This window comes from Quercus lobata, chromosome 1 (assembly GCF_001633185.2).
Source record: "Quercus lobata isolate SW786 chromosome 1, ValleyOak3.0 Primary Assembly, whole genome shotgun sequence".
NCBI lineage: Eukaryota > Viridiplantae > Streptophyta > Magnoliopsida > Fagales > Fagaceae > Quercus > Quercus lobata.
This window is the reverse complement of record NC_044904.1, coordinates 31,544,936-31,557,761: the sequence shown is the minus strand read 5'-3', so window position 1 is coordinate 31,557,761 and position 12,826 is coordinate 31,544,936. Positions and strand designations below refer to the sequence as shown.

The 12,826-nt window shown below is 34.8% G+C and overlaps 1 protein-coding gene across 2 annotated transcripts; it reads right to left on the bottom strand.

The window, feature by feature from the left end:
* Nucleotides 1-1,844: 1,844 nt before the first annotated feature.
* Nucleotides 1,845-6,973, bottom strand: LOC115986764 (RHOMBOID-like protein 1). Of its 2 annotated transcripts, XM_031110049.1 has the most exons (7): nt 6,000-6,973; nt 4,946-5,109; nt 3,845-4,008; nt 3,477-3,736; nt 2,525-2,651; nt 2,310-2,440; nt 1,845-2,113 (listed from the first exon to the last, which is right to left on the bottom strand). In XM_031110049.1, the coding sequence occupies exons 1-6, from the start codon at nt 6,461-6,463 to the stop codon at nt 2,318-2,320; spliced, it is 1,302 nt and encodes a 433-aa protein (XP_030965909.1). In that variant the 5' UTR covers nt 6,464-6,973; the 3' UTR covers nt 1,845-2,113; nt 2,310-2,317. The 2 variants fall into 2 exon arrangements, with proteins under 2 accessions (XP_030965909.1, XP_030965904.1); XM_031110044.1 differs by lacking the exon at nt 1,845-2,113 and having other exon boundaries at nt 2,153-2,440; nt 6,000-6,972.
* Between the last annotated feature and the right edge of the window lie 5,853 nt (nt 6,974-12,826).

Sequence of the window (12,826 nt, the reverse complement as noted above, 5' to 3'; positions counted from 1 at the left end):
CTCCATCTTCTTGTTTGATCTCAGTGATGAAGTTTTCCCTCCTCTTAATTATCATTGCTTCTCTTTCAAGATTAGCTTTTGTGGGCTTTGCAAGCTCTTTACTTTTCCTTTCTAATTCTTTGATCCTGGATTGCGTCTAGCTAAAACACATTCTATTCCATCTCCTCAATTCATGTTTGGTTTGCCTTAGTTTCCTTAATTGAAGTCATTTAGGCCCTCAACCTGCAGTTTTTGCCATGCATTCTCTACCATTCCTATACTTGCTTCTTCTTTTGCCCACATAGCTTCAAATAGGATCGACCGAGATAAGAAGCAAAATCCATACGTGTATTCAAAAGGATAGGATTTTGACGGCTGAAGCGAAAACTCGCCCCTAGCCACCAAAGAAGCCACTGATGGTGCACATAAAGGCTAAGATAGGCAAAGAAATGTAGACCCACAAAGGGCTAGATGGCCTATAAATGAAAAAGGGTGACCCACATGAAATGAGTGGCACATGGCCCACAAAGGGAGGTAGATGACCTACGGACGGGCAGAGACAAGCACCTCTCAGAGCAAAGCTTGCGAGATTGGCGGAGAAAAGCTTGAGCGCACGATAGCAAATGGCGCTTATTGTGCACCTAAAGGAAAAGGGTCTTTGTGCAGCCCTAGTAAATAACTTGAAATGGACAAAAGGGAGTTCTAATAAATCTAAATTGATCTCTAACCGATAAGGTTGGTTGTATGAGTCCTTTTTCCAAACCAGTCAAGGATTTTAAGGTCACTTACATGGATTTTGATCCATTCGCTCTCTAGTCTAGTCTTGTAAGTTATACCATATTTGCAATCTCTTGTTTTTGAATCATCATGGTAAAGATATAGATTATTTGAAGGATATCATCACGCACCCTTGGTGTAATGGTCATTTCACAATTTTAAGTGCTTATGGAAGTGTGGAGGATAAAAGTCGGAGTTCAAGTCTTCAAAAGGGAACTTAACACATATTCACTTATATTATGCTAGAGTAGAATTTCTATTTATCTCATAATTTCTTTTTTTTAAAAAGGATATCATATAATTGTTACAAACCCCTCACATTCCATGCTGCATAATTTTTGAAGAATTTAAACATAGAACAAAGTTTGGTCCAAACATGGTTGGAAACTTAGGCTTCAATTCATAATGGTTGGAAACTTGGGTTTCAATTCATAATAGCACTTGACTTACTTAAAATGGTTGTATAGAATCATTTAAGTGTGATTAAGTGAGTCATATGCATTGTACACGAGAGGAACACATGTCATCTTCTTACTATGAGTTGAAGTCTAAGAGTATGTTTATTTGGAGAGATTTTAGGGAAGAAGAGGATAAAAAATTGAGGAAATAGTATTTTTAGTCGGTGTTTGGTTAGGAGGAAAAGAATTCCCTCAGACTTACTAAAATGTTTTCTACCCAAAATGGGGAGAAAATTGAATAGCCCATGTGACGAAAAATGTCACATGGGTTATACATTTCTTTGCCAATTTCTTTTTCTTTTTCTTTTTCTTTTTCCTTTGGATTTTTTTTTTGTTTTTGTGACTGTCTCTCCATGTTACCACAAGTTTCCCTTTTTTTTATTGGCTTTTCTTGTGCTTCTCATTAGTGCTTTTTTTCTTTTTTTCTTTTTTTTGCTCATCTTCCTTTGGCTTGTGCTATTTTTTTTTTTTTTTTTTTTTCAAATGAAGTGTACATAAACACATTTTTTTTATTCAATGTGGACATAATTGTAAATTTATACCAACTTTATTTTTCATTCTCTCATTTTTCTTCTCAACCAAACAAATAAAATTTTCATCTATCCACTTTTTCATCCTCTCAAACAAACACAAATAGGAAAAAATTAAATCTCTTCTATCCTCCCATTTCTCTATTCCTCCCCATTTTTTCACTCCTCCAATCAAACGGACCCAAGACTCTAAATATTTTTGGAGCTAAACTTTGTCCACTGCCACAAAAGTTGTGATATAAAGATACATTAAGGTGATTTAGGATTGGAATATGTGAAAGAAGACTAGCAAAAAATATAAAATACATTCGATCTTATCTTGCTTGTTATCAATACACTTGGATCTGTATCCAAACAACTCCATTTGAGCTGCAAAAAATAGAAGCAGATATTTAACCTTTTTTTTTGTTGATGAACTGCTGATATTTCACAAACTAAGGAGCAGTAAAATAACGAATAAATGATAATAGTAAACAATTTCTGATTAATATTTTGTTATCTGCATATTCAAGGCATCATATACGCCGAGCTGTTAAAAAAATGGACTCAAGCAACCTTCAATCATCTTGTACATCAATTACAGAGCCGAGTACATAGCCGCTCAACCTGGGAAGCATTATTATCTGACAACAAATAAACGCCACTTCTTCCGTTGCCTATGCATGTCAAGTTCAGTTGGTTTCCAATTTGGGTTGACTGCAATAACATTATATCAATATCAATAACAAACGCATACCTCCCCCTTCTCCCAAGGAAAAGAATAGTAGCAGCATCTCTTACCTCACAGTACATTTTATCTGCTTTGCATTTCCACCTTGAGGTAGGGAGACAGCTCATATATTGGCACCAGGAGCAGTAATCATTCAGATTAGTCCCTCGTAGGAGTGTAATTAGACCAGCAGTATATCTGACAAAATTACAAAATTTCAATTTAGAGAACACCATGATCTTTTTTTAAATAATAATAATAAGTAAATTCCATGGCCTAATAATACTAGGCACTTTTGAGAAATACAAATCCTCTGTACCATTTTTTGTGTACTATTTTATGTTCCACCAATCACAACTTGTCATGTATTGATTTTTTTTTTCCATTTTAAACTTCAATTATTTTATAAGGAAAGTAAAACCAATACCTGGCAAGTTGTGATTAGTGGAACGTAGAATGGTACACAATGTGGTTTATGAGATAAACATCATAATATCACCATAATGGCAAAATACATATAGTGTGTGTTAATTTGCAATGCCTTACATCCAACCAATCCAATTAGGCAACATGATTCATGAATCTAACAATTAGCTTAAAGCAGTTAGGTAGGCTATCTGCCGATGATTGAAAATATTTCTATATAACAAAGTTAGAATCTCAACCAATGGAGAATTTTAACTTTCCACAGGGCAGCCTATTTACCTCTTACACATCTTATATTACACACGTACAGAAAATAAGTAATGCACCCTTTTACCATCTCCAACCACAAATAACACAACCCAAAAATCCTACCCAAGACCAAGCAAGGAAAACAAGTAGTGTGCAAGGGTTAAAGTAATGCATATACATCAGAAAACAAGTAATACACCCCTTGTACCAACTCCAAACACAAAGAAAGATGTAATCCAAAAAAACTCCCAAGCTGCCCTTAAACTACGCCAAGAAAACAAGCAATGTGCAGGGAGTACAATCAGATACATAAAATCGACATATAAAGAAAGGATTCTAGGAACATACCCAACAACCAATATTATCAGAGAGAGAACCCACAGTATATACTGATATGTCTTGTGTTTAGATTTAACGGTTGTTGAAATAGATCCAGGAGGAGAATTCTTTTGGCTAACCCATCCAAACTGAGGGCGAATCAAAAACACAAATCCAAGAAGAAAGCCAGAAAGAAATCCTCCAATATGAGCAAAATTATCAACATGTGGTAGGATTCCAACTGCTAAATTTATTATGATGATGACAATAAGAGTCAACAAGGCAGCTAACTGCACATAAAAATTTGAAGGTGTGAGATGATTGGGCCACAAAAGGCTAATCCAAAAGAAGTCAATATTCATTAGGAGGCTTTGCCAAAATCAGAGAACTCTATTTACCTTATTTGCATATATTGTCCAATTTGTAATTAGCTCCGAAAGCATGCCTCCTAGTAAGCCAAAAAGTGCACCAGAGGCACCAACAGAGATCCGCGATTGAATAAAAAGAGCCGACATCAAACTCCCTCCGAAACCAGATATGACATAAAGTAACCCAATTCTAACTATATGACAAAAGATAGAAAGATATTAGAATTTCAAACTATGAAGGCAAAATAATTCTTCATTGAATGACTAAAGCAGTTACACAAAAGAATTGAGATATTATATTTCATATTTTCTATTATTATCTTCCCAGCATGATGTTTCTTACAAGGGGAAAAAATTTGTCTTGGAATATTTCCATTTTTCAGGTAGTACATTTGCAAGATCTACATATGTGTGCTTGTTTTAAAAAAATTTCAACTAAATGGAATTAGTCCAACAAAATGTTTATAGAGCCTGATAACACACTCCACCATAGACTAACTTCCTGAATCCTGCCTAAGTTTAGCATAATTCTTACTATCTCTCTCATTGTTGTCTGCAACCCTTATATTCCTTGAAATCTATCAAACATCCATGGTCATAGTTTTATACAAGTTATAAATCAACACTAGGATCAATTGTCCACCTATCTAGGATTAAAATTAAGTGAATACAATGCAAAACAAATCTGAATCTGATTGTGATTTGTCTCAAGCCATCAATGTACAAAATTGCAACTAGTTTTATATAATCATAAGGGTTTCTATTGGTTTGATAATAACTCTCAAGTCACATTTATTAATAAAGGATAATTTTGATTATTGTCAAATATCACCCCTTCCATTTCTCCATGTATGGAACATTTTTCTATAACCTGCCCCTGAAATTCTGCAACTTTGATTTTAAGAACAAATTGACACACAATTACGATTCCAAATCTATCAGATTTGAGGTTGATGTTATAATTTGAGAGTTCAATTCCAATGCCATGTACCAAAGAGACTAGAAGAAACAAATTAATCAGGGATATAATAGTGAACATCTTTAACAGATACAGATTCATGCTAATATAATTGATAATATACAATTGACATACACATGAGAAAAAATTTGAAGATGAGAAGGGATGTATACCAAACCCAAATTCTTGCTCAAGTCGAATTCCAATGAATATAAGACTCAACATATTGGCAAGTATATGGAAAACTCCAGCATGTAGCCATATACAAGTGAACAAGCGCCATGCCTGGTGCTCATGGACCACTTTATCCACCTCAAGAGCACCCATCTTCATTAACCTGAAAAAGTAAAAACAGATCAGCGCATGATCGATATAAAACACTAAAACCCTTCTGCCACCCCTATAATTGTGACCTACACAGATTTATCCACAACTAATAGATCAATACCAAGTCAAATCAAAGATAACTACACCATTAGCAATTATCACTTAAAGGGCGCATGAGTGCATCCGCTAACACAAGTTAACAGTGTGATTTAAAAAAAATGATTGAATCATATTAACCACAAAGAAGAGAATTAGTTACTTCCAGTCTAGATTACTTGAATTACATCAACATAAAACCAACCAACCAGGTTTCAAAGCAGCTAAAACTATTTTTGTCCACTGGGGGCCTTTTTGCCTTCTCCTTATCCTTAAGTAATCAAGAATCCATCCCAGGTTTCTTGTTCGCTCACAAGAGATGTTACCAATTGAGCAAAGTAACACCCACTTAAACTCCCTTATTCCTTGGTATAGGCAAGATCCCATCTCATGTACTTAATCAATTGAGCAAACTAACACCACTTAAACCATGATAAGAAACTTTATCATTTGAGCAAACTAATACCCCTTCCCTTCCTTGGTGTAGGTGAGATTCAATCCCAAGTCTCTCATCAAATTACAAGAGACTTTACCATCTAAAACACCCTTCCCTTCCTTGACATAGTAAGCGAGATTCAAACATAGGTCTCTCTTGATCTCTTGTCCAATCACAAGAAAACTTAACAATTGAGCAAACTGACTAAATACCCAGCTAGCTTTTTACTGTCTAAGCACAAATCCCAAATTCCCAAGTTCAGTAGTTATGACACCCTATTACCAAACCATTAACCAGCATTATTACATTACAACTCAAAGCAACCAAAATGTAATATTGAGAGAGAGAGAGAGAGAGAGGAAGTTTACGTGTTAGAAGAGGGACCAAGAAGAGGATTGTCTTTTAAGGTCTGGAAAGCGAATCTGCCGAAGAAGGTAGCAATGCAAGGAGGTGAATTCTCCGGGCAATTGTTCAAATACATTGTGATCACGAACACCACAAAGTTTATCCCCACAAATGTCGGCACCAGCCACGGCACCCACCGCCTGAACGGCCTGAACTCCTCCCTACTCGTCGTCGTCGCCGCCGCCGCCGCCACCGCCGTCCCCCGATTCTGTCTCTGTCTCTGCCTCTGCCCATGCCCATGCCTGTGCCCGTGCCCATGTCCATGCCGATGCCGCTGCGGCTGAGGCTGAGGCTGAGACGACGCCGTAGTAGAAGGAGTGGGACCCACGCTATCTGGGTGGACCGAGTTGTCGCCACGGCGTGATGAATGGACCTTAATCTCGATCTGGTCCGTCGTTGGGGAGGACGAGGACTCTCTCCTCCCCATCACAGCCTTTGGGTCTATCCGACGATGAAAATAGATGTATTATACTTTGATTTGGTTTCACTTTTTCAAAAGAATGTGTTTTCTTAAATTAACTGAGGCTTGGGAAAAGTTTTTCCCATTTGGTGTGAGTTAAAAAGGTAAATAGTTGGGAATGTGATTTGAGAATCTAGCTGTGGGAGTTGTTTCACAACGAATGATTCATTGGGAAATCATGAGAAGGTGAGAGAGTGAGTGAGTGAGAAAGAGAGAGAGGTTTGTGGTTTGTTTGTGAAACAGATGCAAAGGGATGGATGATGAACATTAAACGCGGGGTTTTTTTTTCATTCTTATTCTTGGTTTGGAATTGGAGGGGGAACAGCTTTCACCAATACCAACTCAAATTTCTGTGTTTCTGTTTGGTTTGGTAAACTTTCGTTGTGCCAAATCAATGTTCTCTTTTTTTCTTTTCTTTTCTTTATGCGTATATATTCTTGATTTGCAATGGGAAGGGGAATTACTTTTGGGTTTAGTTTGTTCTGTTTCTGATGTTACACGAATTCTATGCTAAAAACGTAGGACTAGTATTTTATATCAGGGACATCACCACATGACATCAGATTTGTGCAATTGTAGTGTTTGTACCTAGTTCCTAGTTTCCTACTACGTACACACCTTCGGAGGACCAATAATTGTATTTGACTGATAGATCCACCGGTATATTGCATAGATGGTATGAGATATCGACACGACATAATATGTTTTTTAATTTCCATAATCATAAAGAAAATTATCTTATCTTTTCAATTGTATTCTTTTTAGATCTTGATAATTGTTAAGAGTTTTATAATTTAATCTAGATATTTTCAAAAATATCCAAATTCAAATCTCCTACCCATGCTTCGAGAGGAAGGGATCCTTTATCCCCTTTACCCATTTGATGTATGCTAATAACACTAGAAATGACTTGACGAGGGAGTGAAACAAGTTCTACAAACGAAGAGAATTGATCCAAGATTTTTTGGCTTGGAAATCTTGGAACATGTTATGTGCACCTAGAAACAAGGGACAACTAGGTTTTAGGAAAATTAAAGAATTCAACCCAGCTCCACTTGCAAAGTTAGCTTGCATGGTGGTTACAAAGTACGGTTTATGCATAAAGTTGCTAAGAAGTAATTACAAAGTGAGAGATAACTGGCTTAAGAAAATCCCACCAAAAGTAGTTTCTCCACTCTGGAAGGGGATTGCCAAGCAACTGATATGCAAAAGGGCATGTTTTATCATTGGAGATATATGATTTCAGGGAGGACCCATGGATCTTATGGACAGATGATTTTACCGTTTTAAACTAATTCTTAAGAATGAGCCATTGACAAAAATCCTATACAAGTGGCAAAAAAGGCATTGGTTAAGAAATATTTTTAGAAACTTTTTATGGGAAAAGAATAAAAGCAACTAATTTTTTTTACGACTTTTTATATTTCCCATGAAAATGATATCAAAACTATTATAAAATTGTTCATTAACAAATGCCCTAAGGATATTCATTAACCAAACCCTAATTTTATTTACTACTAACAGTAATCGAAATTATTTTCATTTTTTGCATTTAATTCCCTTAATTTCTTCCAATTCCCCCCCCCCCCCAGCCAATCCTAATCAGATATTATGGAGGTCAAATTCTTATCAAATTAATTAATTTTGACAAAAATCAAGGGTGCATTAATGTGTGATGGTAGGATTAATCATGTGTGTGCATGCTTACCATTAGTTTTTGGGAGCCTTTAAATGTTTTGGCACAAGAATGGACTAATTCTACCTATATCACTTGGTTTATGTTAAAAAGTGTGTGGATTTCCATAGCCTAAGAAGTTAGTCCATTCAAGGCATCATGTGAGTGAAATTGAGATTTTTTTTTTTTTTTAATAGATAGGCATCATGTAAGAAGGCCATAAGTTATTCCTTAAGCTGGTTTTGCTATATCAATTCAGATGCTAAGAACCTGGCGAAAGGAGTAGCAGCCACTTTCTTTCAACAAAGTACATTTAACCCTGTGACCCTCACCTCAAATCTGTGTGTGTTGAGAGGAGGTTTGGGCATTTAATACTTTAATCAAGATTTTTGCAAGCATTCAAAAGGAAGAGCACGTAGACAGAATTGTACCCTCTAATGTCAAAAGACACACAGACAAATCAAGGGAAATATCAAAGCACAATAAGTTAGAAACTAGTACACCATGAAATCTATGTTGTCTTCGCTTTCTAGTGCTTCTGTTTCTTCGGTGCCTAGACATGCTAAGATGGCTGCTCACACTCTAGCTAAGTGGTCTTTATCTTGTAATTTTTTTGGTTCCTTTGATTTAGGCAACTGCCCTCCCTGTTTTGGTTTGGTTATTAGGGAGGAAGCTTGCTCTTGATTGTAGTTTTCTGTGTGTTGATAATGTTTGTCTTGTCAACAAAAAAAGTACACCATGAACCCCAACAAAAAAGCACATGTGCACTATGCATACAGTTAGCTAAGGAAACTGTTGAAAGTGGGTGTCAAGAAAAAAAAAAGGTGTTGTTTAATAAATACTTCACAACAAATGCAATCCATCCAAAGCAACCCTTTAAGAAAAATTTTGAATGAATCTCAATTAGCGGAGTTATGAAGATAAGGTTGCTAGCATTTATAAGCTACATGATTACATCTGAACCATTCATTGCTTCATATGATGCCAATTAACTTGCGTGTCTCTATAAATTCTAACAATTCCACTTCCTTCTTAACGGTTATCTTTAGCTATTCATCCTCCAAAAACTAGATAAGGTTGGTGGCTTCATGTAGGGTCATATGCACCATCCTATCACCAATGAAATACAACGTTATATCATGTAGTTCATTGCCAAAATCTATATTCAATTCTGCATCTGAGAATTAGAATTCAGGTATACAGATCGAAATTTTATAGGCAATGACACTTTCTATCAAGATTTGTATGAGTTCCAAATTTCATAATAATGCTGGCCATTTTATCTTCAGTACTTCACACTTTTATCAAAGGTGATAGTTTTGCACTTATTTTACTTAATTTTTTAAAAAACAAAAAAGGAGGAGAAGGATGAGAACCATGTGATGAGTGCTATAAGAACCTTTCAATATCATAGTGCAGAGACCGAGTCCTGATGAGCTCACTTCTTCGGCCGTTATATACGATTTCTTTCCCCTCAATCTTAGCAGCTTTTCCTTTGGTTTTTGTTGTAGGGAAATCAACTGTTCTAATTTTGCCATAGAAGTCTTGCTCATCAGCAGAGGAATTATGTGCAGGCTTAAGTTTTGGTTTGTAGACCCTTTGGCATTTGAAGCATAATGAATTTCATTACCAAGCTTCAACCTAGAACTACTGCAGCCATATTAGAGTTTATAATCATACAGCATACCGGGTCTTCTTCTTTTTTTAATTGGATAGTTGGAAAATGTAAGATTTGAATCCTAGACGTGTCAGTTAAAAACACCAAGAAATACCAATTATACTACGTGCTCTGGTGGGTCAGTTTTTACGTAAACTAGATGTAAAACTAAAACAAAAGGATAAAGAAATGATCAACGCACTAACAAGCTTTATTAAATATTCGGTGAAGTACAGAGAAGAACAGCCGCTTTGTAAGGATGAAACTCAGCAAATTTTTGCCAACTTCAGCCAGTTTCATTTCTGCAAACTGCTTCTGTGGTAGAAGTTCAAGGCATAGATTTGTGCAAAGAAATAAATGATTGGTCAATATTGACCATTTCAATTTTATTCTTCTTCCCTATTCATATTAATAGTCCGTTGAAATTAAATGAATCTTTTTTTGGTTGAAAACTTTCTTCATCATTAGGAAAGTTCTGATTATCAAAGATTCAAAATGTTGGCTTTAGGAGTTTGCAGAAAACCCACCTTCTTGCCAAACCCGACCCGCCGGGTTGAGTCGGTTTTTAAGGCTTGATGGGTTAGATTGGGTTACAAAAAAATTTTTTATAGCGGGTCGGGTTGGGTTTGAGTCATAAAATTACAAACCTGCCAAACCCGACCCGACCCACTCATATTTAATATAGATTTAAAATATATTTTATATTTAATAATTTTTTTAAAATCAATTGTAGGGCACTTTTATATATTTATATATATATATATATAAATATATATTATATATTTAATAATTTAAAAAAAAAACCAACTGTAGAGCAGTATTTTCTCAATTCCTCCTACTAATACTAATTTAATATATATATATATATATAATATAATATAATTAATAATTTTTTTTAAATAACCAGTTCTTCCTATCTATATAGGAGCTAATTAGTTCACACAAATCCTAATAAATTACTATTGTTGTTTAGTCATTAGTGTTGTTTGCCTTTAAGGAGTTGCATTGATACTAATCTTTAGGGTTTTTTAATATATTAATATTTATATTTTTTTCTACTCAATTTAATAATAATAATTAAAAAAATTTGTCAAACCCATGAGTTCAACCCAACCCAACCCGACCCATGCGGGTTGGATTAGGTTGGGTTGGACTTATGTGATGAGTTGGGTTTGGTTGAATTTTTTTTTGACCCACCATAGTGGGTTGGGTCAAAAAATCCTCTCAACCTGACCCATGCACACCCCTAGTTGGCTTCCTTTCATCTAAAAAAAAAATGTGAACTTCCTTATCTAATATGGAACTTTTTTTGTTGTTGTTTTTAATCCAGCCAATGATATGCACAAATCACAATCCCAAGAAAATAAAATCAAGAAGTCATTATTTATCACTATACTTTTTTTTTTTAAACTAGCATTATGCTAATGCAATGCACGGCTTAATTAAAATTCATATGTAAATAGTTTTTTTTATTAATTTACTTAAAATTAGATAATAGAATAGATAATAAAAATAAATGAATATTTTACTTTTAAGTTATATAATGAATGCATAATTTGTGAAACTAAGGTATTATAAAATGTATGTGTGTGTGTGTATGTATGTATATATTGAGTTTTAAGGCTCAATTTATCAATAGATTCCAATTAGCTCAACTGGTAAAGTCTCGGCTATGGATTTGGATCCAAACGACTTTCCTAGAATTTTTTTTTGCAAAAATAAATAAAATAGCTATCATAAACTTTATAATAAAAAAAATGCAATAAAATCAATGCCTTACAAAGAATAAGAAAATAAAATACAAAAAAATGTTAATTCAAGAAAATGGTTTCAAATTATTGGGAAAACATCCTCTAGCAATATGTGTAAATCATTTTCATCTCTAGCAAAACTAGTTGGTTCGTTTGCTGTCTCAAGTACATCGGTTCAAATCCTATTACCAAAAAAAAAAATATATATATATATATATATATATTAAAGTTATGCAATTTTTCACATAAAGAAAAAGGAGATTGAAAGACCCAAGAAGATCTAACCAACCAGATATAATAAAGACCAAATAAAAAGTAGCTTAAATGAAGTATTGAAAAGAAAGAAATATAAATCAACACATAAACTTAAAGTTACAGTGGAGTTCCTATTAAATTTTTTTTTTTGAGAGAATGAAGTCTAATATATGTGCAAATGCAATGTTAGCACAAAGAGTGAAAGAAAAAACAAAAGATAACAACAACTAAGTTCTTGTATTTATCTAAAAAATTGGTAGAGATGCTGTGGTGGACCTTTTTGCAATTGCGGGCTGGGCTGCCTCCTGCCACACTAAGGCCCAAAGGTTCTAGGTAGGAGAGTCAAGACCGGCTTGGCTGCAACATACCCCAAACCAGCTTGTGCGCAAAATAAGGCCCTTTTGCTAAAACTTTGGCGACATGCCCATGACAGAGAAAACTGTTACAAAAAGGTTATGACAGACAAATATAATATAGCAACAATAAAAGGGAGTATGCTTACTGTCAACTGGAAAGCAAAAAATATTGAATGAAATAAAAGGTAAAGCAATGCAGCAGTATAAATGCAATATAAATAAGATGATAATAACAAGAGAGAAATAACACCAATGCTTAATCAATAAAAAGAAAGAAGAAGTGGTTAGTCTGCCGTGCTTGGTTGTCTTACGGGGTTAAGTCCAAGAAGGGAACCACTTCTTCAATGTGGGTAACCTCACAGAGAGATCTTACCATGGAAATTACCCACTTTGAGAGAATGGGCATAAATGGCTTATGCTTAAATTCATTAATCTTTAATAGAGGGTAGACTTTTAGAGAGAGAAAAGGGATTAGCTTATTGGTGCATGTCTGTTATCACACTCTTGCCTATTCTCTGTTGTTTCTTTATAACTCCTCCTTTTTCTTTCTAAGCTTTCTACTCCATTTTTCTCTATTTTCTTGTTCCCTTGTGGGGTTGTTATGTTCACTCTTGCTTTTCTCTCCTGTTGCTCCGT

Coding starts and splice junctions, on each gene's coding strand:
- LOC115986764 (XM_031110049.1), bottom strand. CDS start 6,463: ATGGGGAGGAGAGAGTCCTCGTCCTCCCCAACGACGGACCAGATCGAG. Junction 5,110..5,999: donor CTTGGTCCCTCTTCTAACAC/GTAAACTTCCTC, acceptor TTACTTTTTCAG/GTTAATGAAGATGGGTGCTC. Junction 2,652..3,476: donor CTGATAATATTGGTTGTTGG/GTATGTTCCTAG, acceptor TAATTTTGTCAG/ATATACTGCTGGTCTAATTA.